The 23798-nt window shown below is 41.6% G+C and overlaps 1 protein-coding gene across 5 annotated transcripts in view; it reads right to left on the bottom strand.

Moving 5' to 3' along the window:
• FAM194C (family with sequence similarity 149 member C) overlaps positions 1–23798 on the bottom strand; it is a 105936-nt gene that overhangs the window by 5148 nt on the left and 76990 nt on the right. For 4 of the 5 annotated variants that reach the window (XM_086697342.1, XM_086697343.1, XM_086697340.1 and 1 more), the window contains 3 exons: positions 12149–12452; positions 9497–9604; positions 8021–8163 (listed from right to left, as the gene is read on the bottom strand). In XM_086697342.1, the coding sequence (XP_086553468.1) occupies positions 8021–8163; positions 9497–9604; positions 12149–12452 (555 nt within the window). Of the gene's footprint in view, positions 1–8020; positions 8164–9496; positions 9636–12148; positions 12453–23798 lie in introns of those variants that run through there. The other variant, XM_086697344.1, reaches the window with a different exon arrangement.

The following is a 23798-nucleotide window of genomic DNA, read 5'->3' as shown; positions in this document are numbered from 1 at the left end:
CCACTAAACTTGAGGTGGTTTGTTCCACAGATAGAGATAAAGGAACTGTTGTTATGGCAACATTTTCTTGTAGAATTCCACTCTTTTTTCTCTAAGTGCTTTCAAACTGCCAACCTAATAGGCCATTCTGGAATTAAGAGGAGTTCTACCGGTTTATAGTCTGCGGAATCCTCCCCTTTCCACTTCCAAAAACCTAGACTCTGTGTGTGTGTGTGTGTGTGTGTGTGTGTGTATGTGTGTGTGTGTGTGTGTGTGTGTGTGTGTGTGTGTGTGTGGTTTGCTGATTCTTTCTCCATCATTCCTCAAAAAATTATTGAAAACCATTGTAAGTATTAAGTCCTTTTAGAACCCGTGCATATAACAGATTAAGAACCTGGAATTCATTTTAGTAATAATAATGACAGCACTAACAGCTATAATTTGTAACCTCTCAATAAATGTTAGTGATGTACCAGAACTTCACACACACTGGCTCATCTAATTCTCACAACCCCATATAGTGGAAACTATGCTTGTTCTTGCTTTGCAGGCAAAGAAGCTGAGGCAGAGAGAAAGTAAGTGGTCCTTTGAGGGACAGTGGAAGTCAAATAAAAGCTACATCTTTTTGTAACTAGTTTTTGGCATCCCCATCTACCATACCCTTAAGCACCCCATCTGTTAAATGTTTCTGAAAATGCCTTTGCTTGCTGTCTCTGGCACCTTCCAGTGGTCTCAGTTCATCTTCAGTGTGGGCCTTCTGGATAGCGTCCTCCCCAACCCCCTTCTGTCTTTGGTGTATTTCTTTCTTGAGCCCAAGCAGACCCAGAGCCTCCGTTTCCCTTTCTCCCTGGAACTGTCATTGAGCTGGTCTTGAATAACCTCCAAGCCCTCCTTGAGTCTCAGGCCTTGGGGTCTCAGTGACTTTCCTCTCTGCACCTGCCAGCATCTGCCTTCCTGATGTCCACAGGCTCCTCAGGATCCTGCCTTCTCTACTAAGCTGTCCAGGATGCTGGGGTCAGGGCCTGACCTCTACCAGATCCTCCTAGAGGAACCTCTATAGGGTCAGGCAGACACTCTGACATGGCCCCAACTCAGTGCACTGGGGAGAAATTGGCGTTAGGACTCCTAGAAAGCGGAGAGGCCTGGTGGGAGCGGGGTGGGGTTGCTGTCCCGACTCCATGCGGTAGGGGCACAGTCAAAGGCAAGCCCACGTGCTAGGCAGGCGGATGCTTTTTATGTGTGTTTGCTCATCACTTTCTGGTTTATATGGAACTTCAGCAAACACGCCTTCATTACATCCTCACAACAACCCCAGGAGGTGGGAATTATCACCCTCATTTTTTTTTTTTTTATTTATATATGAAATTTATTGTCAAATTGGTTTCCATACAACACCCAGTGCTCATCCCAAAAGGTGCCCTCCTCAGTACCCATCACCCACCCTCTCCTCCCTCCCACCCCCCATCAACCCTTAGTTTGTTCTCAGTTCTCAACAGTCTCTTATGCTTTTGCTCTCTCCCACTCTAACCTCGTTTTTTTTTTTTTTTTTTTTTTTTTTTTTTGTTCCCCTCCCCCATGGGTTTCTCTTAAGTTTCTCAGGATCCACATAAGAGTGAAACCATATGGTATCTGTCTTTCTCTGTATGGCTTATTTCACTTAGCATCACACTCTCCAGTTCCATCCATGTTGCTACAAAAGGCCATATTTCATTTTTTCTCATTGCCACGTAGTACTCCATTGTGTATATAAACCACAATTTCTTTATCCATTCATCAGTTGATGGACATTTAGGCTCTTTCCATAATTTGGCTATTGTTGAGAGTGCTGCTATGAACATTGGGGTACAAGTGCCCCTATGCATCAGTACTCCTGTGTCCCTTGGATAAATTCCTAGCAGTGCTATTGCTGGGTCATAGGGTAGGTCTATTTTTAATTTTCTGAGGAACCTCCACACTGCTTTCCAGAGCGGCTGCACCAATTTGCATTCCCACCAACAGTGCAAGAGGGTTCCCGTTTCTCCACATCCTCTCCAGCATCTATAGTCTCCTGATTTGTTCATTTTGGCCACTCTGACTGGCGTGAGGTGATATCTGAGTGTGGTTTTGATTTGTATTTCCCTGATAAGGAGCGACGCTGAACATCTTTTCATGTGCCTGTTGGCCATCCGGATGTCTTCTTTAGAGAAGTGTCTATTCATGTTTTCTGCCCATTTCTTCACTGGGTTATTTGCTTTTCGGGTGTGGAGTTTGGTGAGCTCTTTATAGATTTTGGATACTAGCCCTTTGTCCGATATGTCATTTGCAAATATCTTTTCCCATTCCGTTGGTTGCCTTTTAGTTTTGTTGGTTGTTTCCTTTGCTGTGCAGAAGCTTTTTATCTTCATAAGGTCCCAGTAATTCACTTTTGCTTTTAATTCCCTTGCCTTTGGGGATGTGTCGAGTAAGACATTGCTACGGCTGAGGTCAGAGAGGTCTTTTCCTGCTTTCTCCTCTAAGGTTTTGATGGTTTCCTGTCTCACATTCAGGTCCTTGATCCATTTTGAGTTTATTTTTGTGAATGGTGTGAGAAAGTGGTCTAGTTTCAACCTTCTGCATGTTGCTGTCCAGTTCTCCCAGCACCATTTGTTAAAGAGACTGTCTTTTTTCCATTGCATGTTCTTTCCTGCTTTGTCAAAGATGAGTTGGCCATACGTTTGTGGGTCTAGTTCTGGGGTTTCTATTCTATTCCATTGGTCTATGTGTCTGTTTTTGTGCCAATACCATGCTGTCTTGATGATGACAGCTTTGTAGTAGAGGCTAAAGTCTGGGATTGTGATGCCTCCTGCTTTGGTCTTCTTCTTCAAAATTACTTTGGCTATTTGGGGCCTTTTGTGGTTCCATATGAATTTTAGGATTGCTTGTTCTAGTTTCGAGAAGAATGCTGGTGCCATTTTGATTGGGATTGCATTGAATGTGTAGATAGCTTTGGGTAGTATTGACATTTTGACAATATTTATTCTTCCAATCCATGAGCAGGGAATGTCTTTCCATTTCTTTAAATCTTCTTCAATTACCTTCATAAGCTTTCTATAGTTTTCAGCATACAGATCCTTTACATCTTTGGTTAGATTTATTCCTAGGTATTTTATGCTTCTTGGTGCAATTGTGAATGGGATCAGTTTCTTTAGTTGTCTTTCTGTTGCTTCATTGTTAGTGTATAAGAATGCAACTGATTTCTGTACATTGATTTTGTATCCTGCAACTTTGCTGAATTCATGGATCAGTTCTAGCAGACTTTTGGTGGAGTCTATCGGATTTTCCACGTATAATATCATGTCATCTGCAAAGAGCGAAAGCTTGACTTCATCTTTGCCAATTTTGACGCCTTTGATTTCCTTTTGTTGTCTGATTGCTGATGCTAGAACTTCCAGCACTATGTTAAACAACAGCGGTGAGAGTGGGCATCCCTGTCGTGTTCCTGATCTCAGGGAAAAAGCTCTCAGTTTTTCCCCGTTGAGGATGATGTTAGCTGTGGGCTTTTCATAAATGGCTTTTATGATCTTTAAGTATGTTCCTTCTATCCCGACTTTCTCAAGAGTTTTTATTAAGAAAGGGTGCTGGATTTTGTCAAAGGCCTTTTCTGCATCGATTGACAGGATCATATGGTTCTTCTCTTTTTTTTTGTTAATGTGATGTATCACGTTGATTGATTTGCGAATGTTGAACCAGCCCTGCATCCCAGGAATGAATCCCACTTGATCATGGTGAATAATTCTTTTTATATGCTGTTGAATTCGATTTGCTAGTATCTTATTGAGAATTTTTGCATCCATATTCATCAGGGATTTTGGCCTGTAGTTCTCTTTTTTTACTGGGTCTCTGTCTGGTTTAGGAATCAAAGTAATACTGGCTTCATAGAATGAGTCTGGAAGTTTTCCTTCCCTTTCTATTTCTTGGAATAGCTTGAGAAGGATAGGTATTATCTCTGCTTTAAACGTCTGGTAGAACTCCCCTGGGAAGCCATCTGGTCCTGGACTCTTATTTGTTGGGAGATTTTTGATAACCGATTCAATTTCTTCGCTGGTGATGGGTCTGTTCAAGCTTTCTATTTCCTCCTGATTGAGTTTTGGAAGAGTGTGGGTGTTCAGGAATTTGTCCATTTCTTCCAGGTTGTCCAATTTGTTGGCATATAATTTTTCATAGTATTCCCTGATAATTGTTTGTATCTCTGAGGGATTGGTTGTAATAATTCCATTTTCATTCATGATTTTATCTATTTGGGTCATCTCCCTTTTCTTTTTGAGAAGCCTGGCTAGAGGTTTGTCAATTTTGTTTATTTTTTCAAAAAACCAACTCTTGGTTTCACTGATCTGCTCTACAGTTTTTTTAGATTCTATATTGTTTATTTCTGCTCTGATCTTTATTATTTCTCTTCTTCTGCTGGGTTTAGGCTGCCTTTGCTGTTCTGCTTCTATTTCCTTTAGGTGTGCTGTTAGATTTTGTATTTGGGATTTTTCTTGTTTCTTGAGATAGGCCTGGATTGCAATGTATTTTCCTCTCAGGACTGCCTTTGCTGCGTCCCAAAGCGTTTGGATTGTTGTATTTTCATTTTCGTTTGTTTCCATATATTTTTTAATTTCTTCTCTAATTGCCTGGTTGACCCACTCATTCGTTAGTAGGGTGTTCTTTAACCTCCATGCTTTTGGAGGTTTTCCAGACTTTTTCCTGTGGTTCATTTCAAGTTTCATAGCGTTGTGGTCTGAAAGTATGCATGGTATGATTTCAATTCTTGTAAACTTATGAAGGGCTGTTTTGTGACCCAGTATATGATCTATCTTGGAGAATGTTCCATGTGCACTCGAGAAGAAAGTATATTCTGTTGCTTTGGGATGCAGAGTTCTAAATATATCTGTCAAGTCCATCTGATCCAATGTCTCATTCAGGGCCCTTGTTTCTTTATTGATCGTGTGTCTAGATGATCTATCCATTTCTGTAAGTGGGGTGTTAAAGTCCCCTGCAATTACCACATTCTTATCAATAAGGTTGCTTGTGTTTATGAGTAATTGTTTTATATATTTGGGCGCTCCGGTATTCGGCGCATAGACATTTATAATTGTTAGCTCTTCCTGATGGATAGACCCTGTCACTATTATATAATGTCCTTCTTCATCTCTTGTTACAGCCTTTAATTTAAAGTCTAGTTTGTCTGATATAAGGATGGCTACTCCAGCTTTCTTTTGGCTTCCAGTAGCATGATAAATAGTTCTCCATCCCCTCACTCTCAATCTAAAGGTGTCCTCAGGTCTAAAATGAGTCTCTTGTAGACAGCAAATAGATGGGTCTTGTTTTTTTATCCATTCTGATACCCTATGTCTTTTGGTTGGCGCATTTAGTCCATTTACATTCAGTGTTATTATAGAAAGATATGGGTTTAGAGTCATTGTGATGTCTGTATGTTTTATGCTTGTAGTGATGTCTCTGGTACTTTGTCTCACAGGGTCCCCCTTAGCATCTCTTGTAGGGTTGGTTTAGTGGTGACAAATTCCTTCAGTTTTTGTTTGTTTGGGAAGACCTTTATCTCTCCTTCTATTCTAAATGACAGACTTGCTGGATAAAGGATTCTCGGCTGCATATTTTTTCTGTCTAGCACACTGAAAATCTCGTGCCAATTCTTTCTGGCCTGCCAAGTTTCAAAAGAGAGATCAGTCACGAGTCTTATAGGTCTCCCTTTATATGTGAGGGCACCTTTACCCCTTGCTGCTTTCAGAATTTTCTCTTTATCCTTGTATTTTGCCAGTTTCACTATGATATGTCGTGCAGAAGATCGATTCAAGTTACGTCTGAAGGGAGTTCTCTGTGCCTCTTGGATTTCAATGCCTTTTTCCTTCCCCAGTTCAGGGAAGTTCTCAGCTATTATTTCTTCAAGTACCCCTTCAGCACCTTTCCCTCTCTCTTCCTCCTCTGGGATACCAATGATGCGTATATTATTTCTTTTTAGTGTATCACTTAGTTCTCTAATTTTCCCCTCATATTCCTGGATTTTTTTATCTCTCTTTTTCTCAGCTTCCTCTTTTTCCATAACTTTATCTTCTAGTTCACCTATTCTCTCCTCTGCCTCTTCAATCCGAGCCGTGGTGGTTTCCATTTTGTTATGCATTTCGTTTAAAGCGTTTTTCAGCTCCTCGTGACTGTTCCTTAGTCCCTTGATCTCTGTAGCAAGAGATTCTCTGCTGTCAGCTATACTGTTTTCAAGCCCAGCGATTAATTTTATGACTATTATTCTAAATTCACTTTCTGTTATATTATTTAAATCCTTTTTGATCAGCTCATTAGCTGTTGTTATTTCCTGGAGATTCTTCTGAGGGGAATTCTTCCGCTTGGTCATTTTGGATAGTCCCTGGCGTGGTGAGGACCTGCAGGGCACTTCCCCTGTGCTGTGGTGTATAACTGGAGTTGGTGGGCGGAGCCGCAGTCAGACCTGATGTCTGCTCCCAGCCCACCGCTGGGGCCACAGTCTGACTGGTGCGTGCCTTCTCTTCCCCTCTCCTAGGGGCGGGATTCACTGTGGGGTGGGGTGGTCTGTCTGGGCTACTTGCACACTGCCAGGCTTGTGATGCTGGGGATCTGGCGTCTTAGCTGGGGTGGGTAGGCAAGGTGCACAGGGGCAGGAGGGGCAGGCTTAGCTTGCTTCTCCTTAGGTGATCCACTTCAGGAGGGGCCCTGTGGCAGCAGGAGGGAGTCAGATCCGCTGCCGGAGGTTTGGCTCCGCAGAAGCGCAGGGTTGGGTGTTTGCGCGCGGAGCTAGCAAGTTCCCTGGCAGGAACTGGTTCTCTTTGGGACTTTGGCTGGGGTATGGGCGGGGAAGATGGCGCTGGCGAGCGCCTTTGTTCCCCACCAAACTGAGCTCTTTCGTCCGGGGGCTCAGCAGCTCTCCTTCCCTTTGTCCTCCAGCCTTCCCGCTTTCTGAGCAGAGCTGTTAACTTATGACTTCCCAGCCGCTAAGTCGCGCTTGCTGTCGGAACACAGTCCGTCAGGCCCCTCCGCTTTTTGCAAGCCAGACTCGGGGGCTCTGCTTGGCCGGCGAGCCGCCCCTCCGCCCCGGCTCCCTCCCGCCAGTCCGTGGAGCGCGCACCGCCTCGCCGCCCTTCCTACCCTCTTCCGTGGGCCTCTCGTCTGCGCTTGGCTCCGGCGACTCCGTTCTGCTAATCCTCTGGTGGTTTTCTGGGTTATTTAGGCAGGTATAGGTGGAATCTAAGTGATCAGCAGGACGCGCGGTGAGCCCAGCGTCCTCCTACGCCGCCATCTTCCTCGGGTCTATCACCCTCATTTTAAAGGTGAGGATAATGAGGATTAGGGAGGCTAATGGTTCCCCAGCTTATAAAGAGCAGAATTGAGGCTTTCTCTTCCTCTTGGAACTCCTGACCCAGTAAATTTTTCACTGCATTTTCACAGGCATTCCAGAACCCACTGCCAGCTCTTAACACAGCCTCCAGCAATGTCATAAACCCCATGCTCCTTCCCTGGACCAGGCTGCATGCTTCTGGAACCAAGAGACCTACGTAAGCTCATCTCACCCTAGCTGGGCCTAGGAGTCACTCCATAGATGGATGTCACCTGGTTGAAAAGCCTACGCTCAGTGGCCAAGAGGCAGCCTTAAGCCAGCACCACCCCATTCCCTTTACAAGGGACTGAACTCACCTCATGAGGGACCCTTGACTACATGGCCCTGCTGGTAAACAGAGAAGCAGGACTGGGATCGCACTGAGGATGGGGTAGGGTGTCGTAGGGCAAAAGGCAGGGATGTCACTAGGACCCCCACCCAAACCTGTCTCCATTATTTTCCCCCACAGAAAGTGGCACTGTGCAAATCATCCTGTGTCCCTCTTTCCCCAAGAGGGCACTTTCCCCTGACCTGTGTCCCAACAGCACGGCCTCATTCCTCCTTGCCACCTGTGAAGTCTTCCGTCTTGCTGCCAGCTTCTGTCCCTGATAGTGTCTCTTCCATAGCAAGGTCTCCTCCCACCCCGTCCTTGCCCTGCACCCCAAGTTTTTCCTGTTTTACCTAAATTTGTAGTTGTCTGGCAGGAAGTAGCCCATCTTGCAGTCTTGTCGAGCCTGGAAGATCTGTTTCAGCAGATTCTGCCTGCTATAGCCATATCCATTCAAAATGCAGCCTCCAAAAAGGAGTTTTCCCCCAGCAAACATCTGTCAACACATAGGAAGGAAACAGCAGGAGGGCACTGAATCTCAGGATGGTGCCATGGGCCTCAGAGCCTGTGCCAGAATTCAGGCCTTTCTTTGATGGTTTCGGGCAAAGGGTATTACCCTCCCCAAGTCGCCCAGTGAGGTGTGGCTGAGCCTGTTCCCCATCAAGGTCTCCCAAGTCAGAGGGCAGCCCCACCATCCCAGCCTTTGCCCTCTGCTGGCCCACCTGCTCAGAGGTCACCTCACACACAAGGGCTCCAGAGCCCTGGGGCCTGAAGGGTTTCTTCCTGCTCAGAGGGACCCACTCCACCCTCCTACAGCTGGCTGGCCCACTTATCCATATGCATTGATCAGCTGGCCCCATGGGATGGGAGCTCTTGAGGGTAGGGATCTTGTCCTATGGCTCTCTGAACCCCCACTCTCTACATGTCAGTCTCCAGCAAATAGACACCTGTCCAAAGATTTCTGTGCAAGGATATCCATTAGAGTGCTATTTGTCATGGCCCACTGCCCAAACAAAAAGGAGATAATGTAAATGTCCAACAAAAGGATCACAGGTATAGAAATCAAATGACCGATTCTCATGCAGTGATTAAAAAATTACAATTAAAAAAGCAAGACTCCAAAGGCACCTGGCTGGCTCAGTCAGTTAAGCATTGGGCTCTTGATTTCAATTCAGGTTATGATCTCACAGTTCATGAGATCGAGCCCTGCATCAGGCTCTATGCTGGCAGTGAGGAGCCTGCTTGGGATTCTCTCTCTCCCTCTCTCTCTGTCCCACCCCACTTGTTCTCTCTCCCTCTTCAAAATAAAAAATTAAAAAAAACATTTAAAAAAAGCAGGACCCCCAAATCAGAAAAATCCAGGGGCCAAAATGTTAGCATGGGCATGCCCCAGGGCTTCCAATAGTGCTGGATCCAGCAGCTGCCCAGTACATCCTCATTGTGTGAGCAAATGAGACAATCTGGGTAATACGGGGAAGCAATTATTTTCTAAATTTTTTCAATAAATATACATATATTTTTACAATGCCCTGCTTTTAGTAAAAAGTTATTTAAAAACAGACAAAGAGAATTTGGTTCTCCAGGTTAGGTGTCCCTCGCTCCCTTGAGTCTTCTGGGATGAGGGATGCATGGGGTCAGGCTGCAAACGGGAGACTGGGCTGCAGCCCTGGCTCTATGTGATGGGTGACTCTCAGTCAGGCCTTCTGCCTCAGAGCCCACAGACCCTCTCTCCTTTCCCCTCCCATATCTGTGATTCCACAAGGGTAGGGGCTATGGGGGACTAGGTTGGCAGTAGTTGGTGGTGAATCCCCCGCTGGGCCCCAGCTCACCAGAACCATCCCCTGCACCACAGCATACTTCTTCACCAGCAGTGGTGGGTTCTTCTGCAGGGCGCTGTCCAGGTCATACCGTAGCAGGCGGTAGGGGTCATGCCGGCACTTCCAACAGAGAAATAAGTGCCCATCAATCCTATGCCAAGAGGACGCACTCCAATTCCAGAATTCTTAGCCAGGCCAAGTTCCCATGGAATCCTGGAGCCCCTCAACATCCCCTCCCAACTCCTGTTCAACAGGCTGTTCAGCCTCCACAAGCACACCTACCATGACTATTGCCAAAGGATGCCATCTAGGCATCTGGGTTCATCTAGGGCCTTCTGCCTGTGAGAGCTGTCATGGAGATGACTGTGCCCCACCACTTGACAGCCACTAGCCCCACACTCTAGGGTCAGCAGGACTTGACTGTTCCCTTTGCCTGGGAGAAGCCCTGTGGGAGATTTGGAGGTATACTGTGTTCCTGGGTGTACCTATTTTCAGGATTCCTCCACCCTCTGCCCCCTGCCCCTCTGGACAACCCCTCTCAGTGCCAGGACCTGAATCAAACCTACATCTTAAGGTGGGACCTGGGCAATCCAAAGGAAAGCTGGTCTCTTTCCCCTCCTTTCTGGATGCTACAAATCCATTAATACGGCTAATGTATGATGTTTTCTGGTTTGATCTGCCTTTTATTCCAGGTGCCTCTAACTGTCCTACATGACATTTCAATTTATTTTTTTCTGGAGAGAGAGGGGAAGTAAGTGTGCACAAGCAGGGGAGGAGCAGAGAGAGAGAGGAAGAGAGAGAATCTCAAGCAGGCTCCACGGCCAGCATAGAGCCTGATGCAGGGCTCAATCTTAGGACTGTGAGACCATGACCTGAGCTGAAATCAAGAGACAGACACTTAACTGACTGAGCCCCCCAGGCACCCCTGATGTTTCTACTTAAAATTTGAAACCCAGGGGTGCTTGGGTGGCTCAGTTGGTTGGGCATCTGACTCGAGCTCAGCTTATGATCTCACGGTTCGTGACTTTGAGCCCTGCTTCAGGGTCTCCACTCTCAGGACAGTGCCTGCTTCAGATCCTCTGTCCACCCCCCTCTCTTTGCCCCTCCCCTGCTCACTCTTGCTCTCTGTTTCAAAAATAAATAAACATAAAAAAAAGTGAAACCCAGAACTGTATCTGGTATTTTAGCTTTCAGAGCAAGACATTAGGGAACATTTCTACCTTAACCAAACACACCGGAATGGTGGAATCAGAGTCACTGTGACATCTGACACCTCCTTCCAGAATTGTCCTCTGCACCCCTCAAAACCCACTATCCACTCCTCCATTGGCCTCAACCACCTCAGGTCAGGCCCAGTCCCCATTCGCACTTCTCGCAGCTGGGCTGGACCGCCATGCATCCTACATTTACGAATAATTATTAATAAACAATTAATAGCCCCAAGGTAAATAAGCGTCACCTCTAAGGTCCTATGGGGGCAGGGATCATATCTGTCTATGCACGGATCAGTGCAGGGCAGGAACTCAGTAAGTTTTCACTAAATCTATGTAAATTGGGGTTGACTCCAGAAAACATACATGGCTTTGATGTATGTAAATAGTAAAAAGCCTTCTGGTGTCTGATCAGACTAGTTCCAATGCCAAGCTCCTGGCACTAGCTGGGTAGGCTCATGGGGTCAGGAGGCTGCATCCCTGGGAGCAAAGCTGGAGAAGGTATCCCCAGGGCAAACACAAAAACTTAGACTTTGTGTCTGCAGTAAAGGGAGAAAGGGCAGACAGTGGACCAGAGAGGGCATGGGGCCAAGAGGATTTGAAGGAAGTCACTAGATGAACATGAAGCTCATGTGCTCACATGACATCCTCTGCTCCAGTCAGGGTGGGGATGGGGCCACCCTTGAACTGTGCTAACCCTGCCAGAGATGGCTACGGACTGAGGATGATGATGAGACTCAGGAAGGACCCTGCAGCCAGGATGGGGAGAAGGTGGTTCCATGTACCCCTGACTGACAGACCCTTGAACAGGGACCTCAAGCACCCCTTTCCCTGCTTCTTCCGGGAACACTCACCCACCTGCCCAAACCGTCTCATCCTGAGAGACTCTCCCTGATCTCTGGAGGTGACAGGACCTGCTCCCAGCTCCTGCAAATTGGAACTGGCCTTTCATGACCCTGCTCAGGAGTGCTATATGTGCTCCCCACCATGCTGGGAGCCTCCCTGGGGCCTGGCACAGGGCCCGTGCACAGTAGGTACTTGGCTACAGTCTGAATATTCTTGAGCCCTGGGTACCCAGTGGTGAGCCCATCTCTGTTCTAAGTACTTACATACCAATATATAACCATAGCTATGGTCAGTGCCCTGGATGAAAATGGCAGGAAAAATCTTGAATGCAGAGAAAGCACCCACATAAATGTGGTGACTTTCATCTCAGGACAGGAGGATGAGTCAGAGAGAGAGCAGAGGGGGCAAAATGTGGTGGACAGTGTGTGGAAGAGTGTGTACAAAGGCCTGGAAGAGAAAAGGAAGTAAAAGAAGGCCTATGTGCTGAGGTCGAAGGACAGCCTCTCAGCCAGATGCTCAGCCAGTCCTAGCCTCCCTGTGGGAGGTCCTCCCCCCAGGTTCCTGATGCCTGGACCCTGGGGCCTCCTCAGCTGGGCCCAAGACCAACCTGGATGCAGGGTGAGGCACGGCCTTGCTGCCGGTGGCTGTAGAGTGTGTCCAGCATCCACTGGAGCTGTGCGGTACTGGTGGGGTTCTGGCTTGAGACTATCCCGAACACCAGTACCTGGCTGGGGTCGCGGGGCACAGACAGAAAGCGCTCCAGCTCCACATCAGTTACCAGGGGTGCCTTCACCAGGCACTTGCAGCCAGCCCTAATGTCTTCTTTGCGAATGAGCTTCCGCAGCACCAGCGGGCAGTCAGAGGGCGAGGCTGCCCACCTGGTGGGGCTGCGCACCTCTTGGGCCTTCCCCCTACAATGAGAAGCAAGTGGGCCGGTGCTCAGTGGGCAGGGCTCAGGTCCTTGCCCCACTAGCACCTGCTGGTGCAGCACCACCTTGGATGGTGTGTGTGTCCCTAACCTCTGTGTTCCTCAGTTTCCTCAGGGGCAAAACTTGTGACTCCTTCACCCATCCAACAAAAACTTTGGAGTCATCCTGAACCCTCTTCTTTCTCTGACACCCACACCCCATCCAACCCATCAGTAAGCCTGTCTGCTCTACATTCAAGAACGATCTAGAATCCATCCGCTTTCCTGTCCTCCTACTCCTACTGACACAGCACAAGCTGCCATCATTTCTTGCCTGGATGACTGCAAGGGCCTCCTAATGGTGCTCTGCCTTCTCCCCTGACCCCTCTTCAATCTATTCTGCACACACCAGACTGGGGGATCCTGGCTCCTGTTAGAACCTAAGTCATGTTATGTCACTACTTTCTGAAATCCTCCAGTGGAGGAAAGTGGAATATATAGAAACTGCTATATTTTGATAAGAGAGTATTGTGGTGTTTTAACTTACTCATTTACTATCCCCCACTCCCCAGCTTGGTGGCATTCATGGGGATGGCAGCCCATGTTCCTGGTGTGGTTTGCTGATACCAGAGATGGTAATATGAACTTTGCTCTCAAGGAACTGTGGTTGTGTGGTTTGATGTGTCTGGAGGTTCCCTGAAGGATTGGCTAATGGCTTGCCTTTGTATTTCCCACCTTGGAATTTTCTCCTGGGCAGCATCTCTCAAAGTATTTAGAAGGAAATATATCAGATACAACCTCCTGGTGCAAGGTATAACACACAGGCACATAGTACACAAACCAAAAAGCTTGGGAATAAGAGGCTGGGGAAAAATTCATGAGGGAATAAAGACTTTGGAAGGTTCCACATACACTAGGGAATCTAAAGGGACACATGCATGCCCAGGATTGGAACCATGTTTAGAAAAAGCCTGAGAACATCCTAGATTTTCACCCCTGGCAGATCTTTGGGCTCCACACAAGTGGGAAGTGAAGGACAAAGTAGAGATGTAAAGAGCCTGGCTAAAAGCACTAAAGGAGTGTACATCAACATAGTTAATCTGCAATGATAGGAGGATTGTTGTCGCTGTTTTTATTGTTGTTGTTGTTGTTCTTGTTGTTGTTGTTGTTGTTGTTTTGGCTCTAGGTATTTAAGGAAGTTTGTCAATTTTTTCTAGCTGACTACTAAGCTAACCAGAGACCTTATGATCACACATGACAAAGAATATAGTCTTTATAAAAGTAGTCTAGAAAAGTCTCTAAACAAACAACTACAAACTATGAGTAGCAAAAACAAACCATGGAAAGGGAAGAATTTTGATTTCTAGAATTACCACAGTATAATACTAAAAATATTCAGTTTTGAACAAAAAGTTATGAAGCACTAAAGAGAAACAAGAAAATATGTCTCATTCACATGAAAAAAGAAATAAAGAAAAACTATCCCTGAGGAAATCCAGCTATTGGACTTACTAGGCAAAGATTTTTAATTAACTGTCCTAATTATGCTCAAAGTACTAAGGAAAGCAGGAATGAAGAACTAAAGGAAACCAGGACAACAACGTCCACAAAACAGAAAATATCAATGTAGAAATGGAAAGTATAAAAGAAATCAATTAGAAACTTTAGAGTTGAAAAGTGCAATAAATGAAATGAAAAATTCAACAGTGGATCTGAACAGGCCAAAAAAAAAAAAAAAAAAGAATCGGCAAACTTGAAGACAGGCCAAGTGAGATTATCCAGTCTGAGGAATAGAAAGAAAAAAAATGAAGAAAAATTAATAGAGCCTCAGTTACACGTGAGACACCATTGAGAATACCAATATATACACAATGTGAATTCCAGAAGGATAAGAAAGAAAGGAGCAGAAAGAGTATTTGAAGGAATAATTGCCAAGAGAGTCTTCAACTTTGACAGATCTCTAACAAGATCAACAAATCTCTAGGTAAGATAAATTCAAAGAGATCTACAGTGAGACACATTATAATTGTTGAAAGACAAAGGCAAAGAGTATCTTGAAAGCAACAGAAGTATTTCATCACATAGAAGGATCCTCAGTAAGATTAACAGCCAATTTCTCATCAAAAATAATGGAGGCCAGAAGGCAGTGGAATTACATATTTAAAATGCTAAAAAGAAAAAAAAAACTTTCCAATAAAGAATTCTATATTAAGCGAGTTTTCCTTCAAAAATAAAAGAGAAATCAAGACATTCCAAGATAAACAAAAGTTGAGGAAGTTTGTCACCAGTAGGCCTGCTGCAAAAGAAATGCTAAAGTATCCTTTAGATTGAAATGAAGAATACTAGGCTGTAATTTCAAACTATATAAAGAAATAAAAAAACACTGTAAAGGTAACTACATTAAGTAAATATAAACCCACATTATTATATTTTCAATTTGTAACTCCTGTTTTTTTCTATATGATTTAAAAGACAAATACATAAAACAATAATTATAAAACTATGTTAATTGGGCACACTATGCATAAAGATGTCATTTTTGACAACAACAATGTGGCAGGGGGTATGGATCTGTATAGAAGAGATTTTGTTACTTTTGAAGCTAAGTTGGTATTAATTCAAGCTAGATTGTTATTGTAATTCCCAGACTAACCACTAAAAAATAACTAAAAACTACACAGAAAAGGAAGTAAGAAGGAAATAAAACTGTGTGTATTATTTAGGGCTCTCCAGAGAAACAAAACCAATACGATATATGTAGATATATATCATAGAAAAGTTATTACAGGAGTTGGTTCATGTGATTATAGATGCCAAGAAGTCCCACAGTCTGGTGTCTACAAGCTGGAGATCCAGAAAATATAGTATTAAAATTTAATCTGAGTCCAAAAACCCAAGAAACAGGGAGCCAATAGTGAAATTCCTAGTCCAAGGGCAAAGGCGGAAGAAGTAAGTCTTCTGTGTAAGTCCTAGAGTCCAAAGGCCCAAAAACCAGGAGCTCTGATGTCTGAGGGCAGGAAGAAATAGACTTTTCAGCTCAAGAAAATAAAGAAGGAATTCACCTTTGCTTTTTTGTTTTATTCAGGCCCTCAGTGGATTGGATGATGTCCACCCACATTGGTAAAGATGGATCTCTTTACCAGTCTACTAAATCAAATGCTAATCTCTTCCAGGAACACCTTCACAGACACACCCCAAAATAATATTTTCCCTTAGCCTAGTCAAGTTGAAACAAAATTAAGCATCACAGCATATACCAACATACATAAAAGTAAGAAACAAAAACAAAAGTCAACAATGGAGGAATTGAGGAACAAAAACTATAAGATTTTAGAAAACCAATTAACAAAATGGAAGAAGTAAGTCATTAATTGTAATTACTTTTAAATGTAAATGGATGAAAATCTTCAACAAAACTCAAAGACTGACAGAATGGAAAAGAAAACAAAAAACCAAAAAAAACCCTATGACCCAATAATATGGTCTCTACAGGAGACCCATTTTAGAATCAAAGATACAACTGGGTTGCAAGTAAAAGGATGGAAATAAACTGCAAGCAAATAGTAACCATAAATGAACAGGAGTAGCTAAACTGATAAGAGACAAACATAATACTTTAAGTAAAAAATGATTTCAGGAGACAAATGAGGCATTAGACATTAAGAACAGGGTCACTCTCACTAGAAATATAACAATTGTGAAATATATATGCAGTATGACAACACAGTCTAAATATATGAAGCAAAAACTGACAGAACTGAAGGGAGAAACAGAAAATTCTACTCTAATAATTGGGTATTTCGACACCCTATTTTCAATAATTGACAGAACAACTAAAAAAAGACAAAAAAGAAAATAGACAACTTAACACTGTAAGCCAACTAATCAAAGAGACATATGTAGATCATTTACCTTAACTACAGAAGAATATATATTCTTCTCAAGTGCACAAGGAACATTTTCCAGGGTAAACTATATATATTCACCCATCAAAAAGTCCCAATAAGTTTTAAAAAATGAAATCATAGAAGATATTTTCTCCAATAAGAATGGAATGAAATTAGAAATCAGTAACAGAAGGAAATTTGGAAAAATCATAAATATGTGGAAATTAAGCAACACATTAAGCAATCAATGGATCAAAGAAGGAATCACGAGAAAAATGAGAAAATACTTTGACATTAATGAAAACAAAACAATCCAAAATACTAAAACTTATGGGATACATTGAGAAGAGTACTCAAATAGAGATGTATAGCATTAAAAGAGAAGAAAGAGCTCAAATCAATAACCTAACTGAAATTTACATTAGAAAAACAAGAGCAATCTAAACTCAAAGCTAGTAGAAGGAAAGAAATAATTCTCAGTAGGTAAAGAAAATAGAAAATAGAAAGCAATATAGAGAAACAACTAAAAAATGTTTGTTTCTCTGAAAAGATCAACAGAATTCATTAATCTTAGTTGGATGTAGGAAAAGTAGAGAAGACTGAAATTGCTAAAATAAAATATGAAAGTGGAACATTATTACTGATCTTAAAGAACTAAAAAGGAGTATAAGAAGTCATTGTGAACTGTACACCAACAAATTAGATAACCTAAATGAGGGGCAACAGGGTAGCTCAGTCAGTTGAGTGTCTGACTCTTGATTTAGGCTCAGGTCATGATCCCAGGGTTGTGGGATCAAGTTCCATGCTAAATGTGAAACCTGCTTGGGATTATCTCTCTCTTCCCCTCTGCCCCTTTCCCCCACTGATGCTCTTTCCCCTAGACTACTTTCTTACACCATTCACAAAAATAAACTCAAAATGGATAAAGGACCTGAATGGGAGACAGGAAACCATCAAAACCCTAGAGAAGAAAGCAGGAAAAGACCTCTCTGACTTCAGTCGTAGCAATTTCTTACTTGACACATCCCCAAATGCAAGGGAATTAAAAGCAAAAATGAACTACTGAGTCCTTATGAAGATAAAAAGCTTCTGCACAGCAAAGGAAACAACCAACAAAACTAAAAGGCAACCAACGGAATGGGAAAAGATATTTGCAAATGACATATCGGACAAAGGACTAGTATCCAAAATCTATAAAGAGCTCACCAAACTCCACACCCGAAAAACAAATAACCCAGTGAAGAAATGGGCAGAAAACATGAATAGACACTTCTCTAAAGAAGACATCTGGATGGCCAACAGGCACATGAAAAGATGCTCAACGTCGCTCCTCATCAGGGAAATACAAATCAAAACCACACTCAGGTATCACCTCACGCCAGTCAGAGTGGCCAAAATGAACAAATCAGGAGACTATAGATGCTGGAGAGGATGTGGAGAAATGGGAACCCTCTTGCACTGTTGGTGGGAATGCAAATTAGTGCAGCCACTCTGGAAAACAGTGTGGAGGTTCCTCAAAAAATTAAAAATAGACCTACCCTATGACCCAGCAATAGCACTGCTAGGAATTTACCCAAGGGATACAGGAATACTGATGCATAGGGGCACTTGTACCCCAATGTTTATAGCAGCACTCTCAACAGTAGCCAAATTATGGAAAGAGCCTAAATGTCCATCAACTGATGAATGTATAAAGAAATTGTGGTTTATATACACAATGGAGTACTACGTGGCAATGAGAAAGAATGAAATATGGCCCTTTGTAGCAATGTGGATGGAACTGGAGAGTGTGATGCTAAGTGAAATAAGCCATACAGAGAAAGACAGATACCATATGTTTTCACTCTTATGTGGATCCTGAGAAACTTAACAGAAACCCATGGGGGAGGGGAAGGAAAAAAAAAAAGAGGTTAGAGTGGGAGAGAGCCAAAGCATAAGAGACTCTTAAAAACCGAGAACAAACTGAGGGTTGATGGGGGGTGGGAGGGAGGGAAGGGTGGGTCATGGGTAGTGAGGAGGGTACCTTTTGGGATGAGCACTGGGTGTTGTATGGAAACCAATTTGAAAATAAATTTCATATATTGAAAAAAAAAAGAATCATGAACTTGAAACAAAATATATATATTAAAAAAATATATAAATATATTATATATTAAAATATATAACATATTAATATATATTAATATATTATATATTATAATATTAACAATATATTATTAATACATCTTAATATATTAAAATATATAATGTACAATATATATTAATATATTATAATATTAATATAATATATAATATAAATATATAACATGATATGTACTATATAATATAAAATATATGTTAATATATGATTATATTATTATATATAATACATATTAATATATAATATATATTATATGTATGTTAATTAGAAAAACTAAATGAAATGGATAAATTCCTAGAAACACACAAACTGCCAAAAATTACTGAAGAAGAAATGTAAAATCTGAATAAGCCTCTAACAAGTAAAAAGATTGAATTAGTAATAAAAAAACTTTCCGACAAAGAAAAGCCCAGGACCAGATGGTTTCACTTTTGATTTCTACCAAACACTTGGGTAACTAACACCAATTGTTTTCAAATTCATCTAAAAAATAGATCAGGAAAGAACACTTCATAACTCATTCTATGAGGCTAACATTACCCTGATACCTGAGCCAAAGACAATATAAGAAAAGAAAAATATAGATGGATATTCATTATGAATATAGATGCAAAAATTCTCAATAAAATAAATCCTAGTGAACCAAATCCAGCAGCATATTAAAAGGATTATACACCATGACTAAGAGAGATTTTCCCAAGGAACATAAGGGCGGTTCAACTTACGAAAATCAACCAGGGTAATACATATCCTTAATAAAAAATGGAGATTAAAAAAAATGCAACATCTTCTCAGTTTATGGAGGAAAAAAACATTTGACAATCGCAACACCCTTTCATGAGTGTTGATAAAAGCACTCAACAAGCTAGGATTAGAAGGGAACTTCCTCAATATGATAAAAGGCATTTACAAAATACTCACCACTAACATCATACCCAATGGTAAAAGACTGAAAGCCTTACCTCTTAGAGATCAGGAGTAAGACAAGGATGCCCACTTTCACCATTTTTAAAAATGTTTATTTATTTGAGAGAGAGAGAGAGAGAGAGAGAGAGAGAGAGCAAGCAGAGGAGTGGCAGAGAGAGAGAGTGAAACAGAGGATCCAAAGAGAGCTACATGCTGAGAGCAGAGAGCCCAATATGGGGCTCAACCCCATAAACTGTGAGATCATGACCTGAGCCAAAGTTGGCTGTTTTAACCGACTAAGCCACCCAGGTGCCTCAACCATTTATATTCAACACTGTACTAGATGTTCTCTAGCTAGAGCAATTAGGCAAGAAAAATAAATAAAAGCCATCTAAATTGGAAAGAAGGAGTAAAACTATTTCTATTCACAGATAATATGAATTGTATTTGGAACATCCTAAAGAACACACACACACAACACACACACACACACACACACACACACACACACACACACACACAAAGAGTTAATAAATTCAGCAAATTTCAGGATAAAAGATTAACAGGCAGAAATCAGTTATATTTCTATACACTAGCAAAGAACAATCTGAAAAGGAAATTTAGAAAATATTTTCATTTATAATAGAACCAAAAAGGAGAAAATACTAAGAAATAAACGTAACCAAGAAAGTAAAAGACTTTCACAGTGAATATTACAAAACATTGAAAGAAATTTTAAAGGATGTAAATAAATGGAAGATATCACATGTTCCTGTGTTGGAAGAATTAAAATTGTTAAACTGGCAATACTACTCCAAATGAGCTGAAGATTTGATGTGCTTCCTATCAAAATTTCAACCGCCTTTCTTGCAGAAATGGAAGCGCCAATCCTGAAATTCATATGGAATTGTTGAGGGGCCATGAATAGCTGCAACTACTTTGAAGAAGAAGAACAAAGTTGGAGGACTCACAAATCTTGATTTCAAAACTTACTACAAAGCTACAGTAATCAAACCAGTGTGATATAATGACAGACATATAGACCATTAGAATAGAATACAGAGCACAGAAATAAACCCTTACATATATGGTCAAATGATTTTTTAATAAGGGTGTCAAGACCATTCAATAGGGAAAAGACATTTTCTTTTCAACAGATGGTGCTGGCAAAGCTGGATTTCCACATGCAAAAGATGAATTTGGACCCTTACCTAACACTTCATACAAAAATTAACTAAAAATGGATCAAGAACCTAAAATAATATAATTCGTAGAAAAAACACTGGAGAAAAGCTTTACAACATTGGGTTTGGCAATGACTTCAAGGATATGACAACAAAGCCACAGGTAACATAAGAAAAAATACACAAATTGCACTTCAGGAAAACAAAAAATTTGTGCATCAAAAGATACTATCCGTAGAGTAAAAAAACAACCCACAGAATGGGAAAATATTTGCAAATTATATAACTGATAAGAGATTAATACCCAGAATATTTAAAGAACTAAAATCAAAATAACAAACACCTGATTAAAAATGGGGAAAGAACTTGAAGAGCCATTTCTTAAAAGAAAGATATGCAAATGGCCAACAAGCACATGAAAAAATGCTCAACATCACTCATCATCAGGGAAATACAAATAAAAAGCACAATGAGATACCACCTCACAGCTGTCAGAATGGCTAACATCAACAACTCAGGCAACAACAGATGTTGGCAAGGATGTGGAGAAAGAGGTTCTCTCTTGCACTGCTGGTGGGAATGCAAACTGGGGAAGCCACTCTGAAAACAGTATGGAGATTCCTCAAAAAATGAAAAATAGAACTACCTTACAACCCAGCAATTGGAATACTAGCCATTTATCCACGGGACACAGGTGTGCTGTTTTGAAGGGACACATACATCCCAATGTTTATAGCAGCACTATCGACAATAGCCAAAGTGTGGAAAGAGCCCAAATGTCCATCAATGGATGAATGGATAAAGAAGAGGTGGTACAGGGGCGCCTGGGTGGCTCAGTCGGTTAAGCTTCCGACTTCAGCTCAGGTCACGATCTCGCAGTCCGTGAGTTCGAGCCCCGCGTCAGGCTCTGGGCTGACGGCTGACGGCTCAGAGCCTGGAGCCTGCTTCTGATTCTGTGTCTCCCTCTCTCTCTGCCCCTTCCCCGTTCATGCTCTGTCTCTCTCTGTCTCAAAAAAAAAAAAAAAAAAAAAAAAAGTTAAAAAAAAAAAAGACGAAAAGATTTATTAAAAAAAAAAAAAAAAAAAAAAAAGAAGAGGTGGTACATATACACAAAGGAGTATTACTCAGCCATCAAAAAGAATGAAATCTTGCCATTTGCAACTATGTGGATGGAACTAGAAGGTATTACGCTAAGTGAAACTAGTCAGAGAAAGATAAATATCATATGACTTCACTCATATGAAGACTTTAAGACACAGAACAGATGAACACAAGGGAAAGGAAGCAAAAAAAAATATAAAAACAGGGAGGGGGACAAAACATAAGAGACTCTTAAATATGGAGAACAAACAGGGTTACTGGAGGGGTTGTGGGAGGAGGGATGGGCTAAACGGGTAAGGGGCATTAAGGAATCTACTCCTGAAATCATTGTTGCATTATATGTTAACTAACTTGGATGTAAATTAAAACAATAAATAAAAATAAATAATAAATAAATAAAATAAATAAAACACACCCAGGGCAAGCTAAATGTAGACTATCTTGACATAGATATTTGAAATAACTAAGTAAATTTGAGGTGTCTTTCATTACAAAAGTATGAACAATTAATCCTTGCTTCCCAATGATGTCAGTAATGTATAGTTCTATAACAACTCTTGTTAACTGTTTTTATTTTTTTTCTTGTTAACTATTTTTAAAACTGCATGATTATACATAGCATTAGCGCTTATATAAAGTAATTAATAAATTTATACTAAACACCTACCTCCCCCCCAAAAAAATCTATGAGACATCACCTCACACTTAGGATAGCTACTATCAAAAAAAAGAGAAAACAGCAAGTGTTGGCAAGGATGTGGAGAAATTGGAACCTTTGTGTGCTGTTGGTATGAATGTAAAGTGGTACAGCCACTGTGGGAAACTATATGGTGTTTCCTCAAAAACAAGAGACAACTTCAGGGTGCACGGGTGGCTCTGTCAGTTAAGCATCCAACTTCGGCTTAGGTCATGATCTCAGCTGACAGCTGATAGCTCAGAGCCTGGAGCCTGCTTCAGATTCTGTGTCTCCCTCTCTCTCTGCCTTTCCCCCACGTACACTCTTTCTCTCAAAACTAAATAAACATTAAAAAATTTTTAAAAAAGAGATAATTTCCATATAATCCAGCAAATGCATTATGGGTATTCACCCAAAAGAATGTAAAACAGTTCTCAAAGAAATATTTGTATACCCATCTTCATAGCAGCATTACTCACAATAGCTAATACGTGGAAGTAACCCACGTGTCTATCAACAGATAAATGAATAAACAAAATGTGGTCTATATATACAATGGAATACTATTCAACCCTTAAAGGGAACAAAATTGTGACACACACTACAACATGGATAAACCTGGAAGACATTATGCTAAGTAAAATGAGCTACTCACAAAAAGACAAATACTGTATGATTCTACTTATTTAAGGGACTTAGAGTAATCGAAGTCATAAAAACAAAGTAGAATGGTGGTTGCCAGGGGCTGAGGGAGAGGAAATGGGTGGTCAGTGTTTAATGGGGACAGAGTTTCAGTTTTACAAGATGAAAAGAGTTCTGGATATGGACAGTGGTGATGGTCTCATAACATGAATGTATTTAATACCACTGAAATATACACTTAAATATGACCAGGATGATAAATTTTATGTTATGTGTATTTTACCACAACATAAAAGTTGAAAAAGAAATTATAAAATTATGCTTGACTTCACTGACAATAAAATAAGTATGGAAGATGTAGAGTAGGAGGACCCTAAGTTCACCCGTCTCATAAATATAATTAGGTTAACACCTCTATCAGTGTAAATGTCCCAGAAAACAACCCAAAACCTGGCAGAATAGACTCTCTACAGCTAAATATAAAGAAGAGGCCACATCAAAGAGGATAGGAAGAGTGAAAACACAGTCAGGAACTAAATGGACCTGGAGGATTGTGCTGGAAGGGAGGGATACTGCAGGGGAGGAGAGGGGAAAGAAATAGACCCTCACATCAGGCACCCCAGTCATGCGGAAACTGCACAGGGAAGACAAATCCCCACAATGTTTGGCTTTGAAAACCAGAGGGGCCAAATTTTGTGAGTTCTTACGATCAGAGGGCTTAACATCTGGAACTTTAAAAATCAGTGGGATTTTTCAAAACTCTGAGAGGGCAATAGGAAATTGGGTCCCTGCCCTTAAACAGCACAAACAGCCC

The sequence above is a fragment of the Puma concolor genome, chromosome A2 (genome assembly GCF_028749965.1).
Source record: "Puma concolor isolate L17-30 chromosome A2, mPumCon1.1.hap2, whole genome shotgun sequence".
Classification (NCBI taxonomy): domain Eukaryota; kingdom Metazoa; phylum Chordata; class Mammalia; order Carnivora; family Felidae; genus Puma; species Puma concolor.
This window is presented reverse-complemented; position numbering and strand designations above follow the sequence as displayed.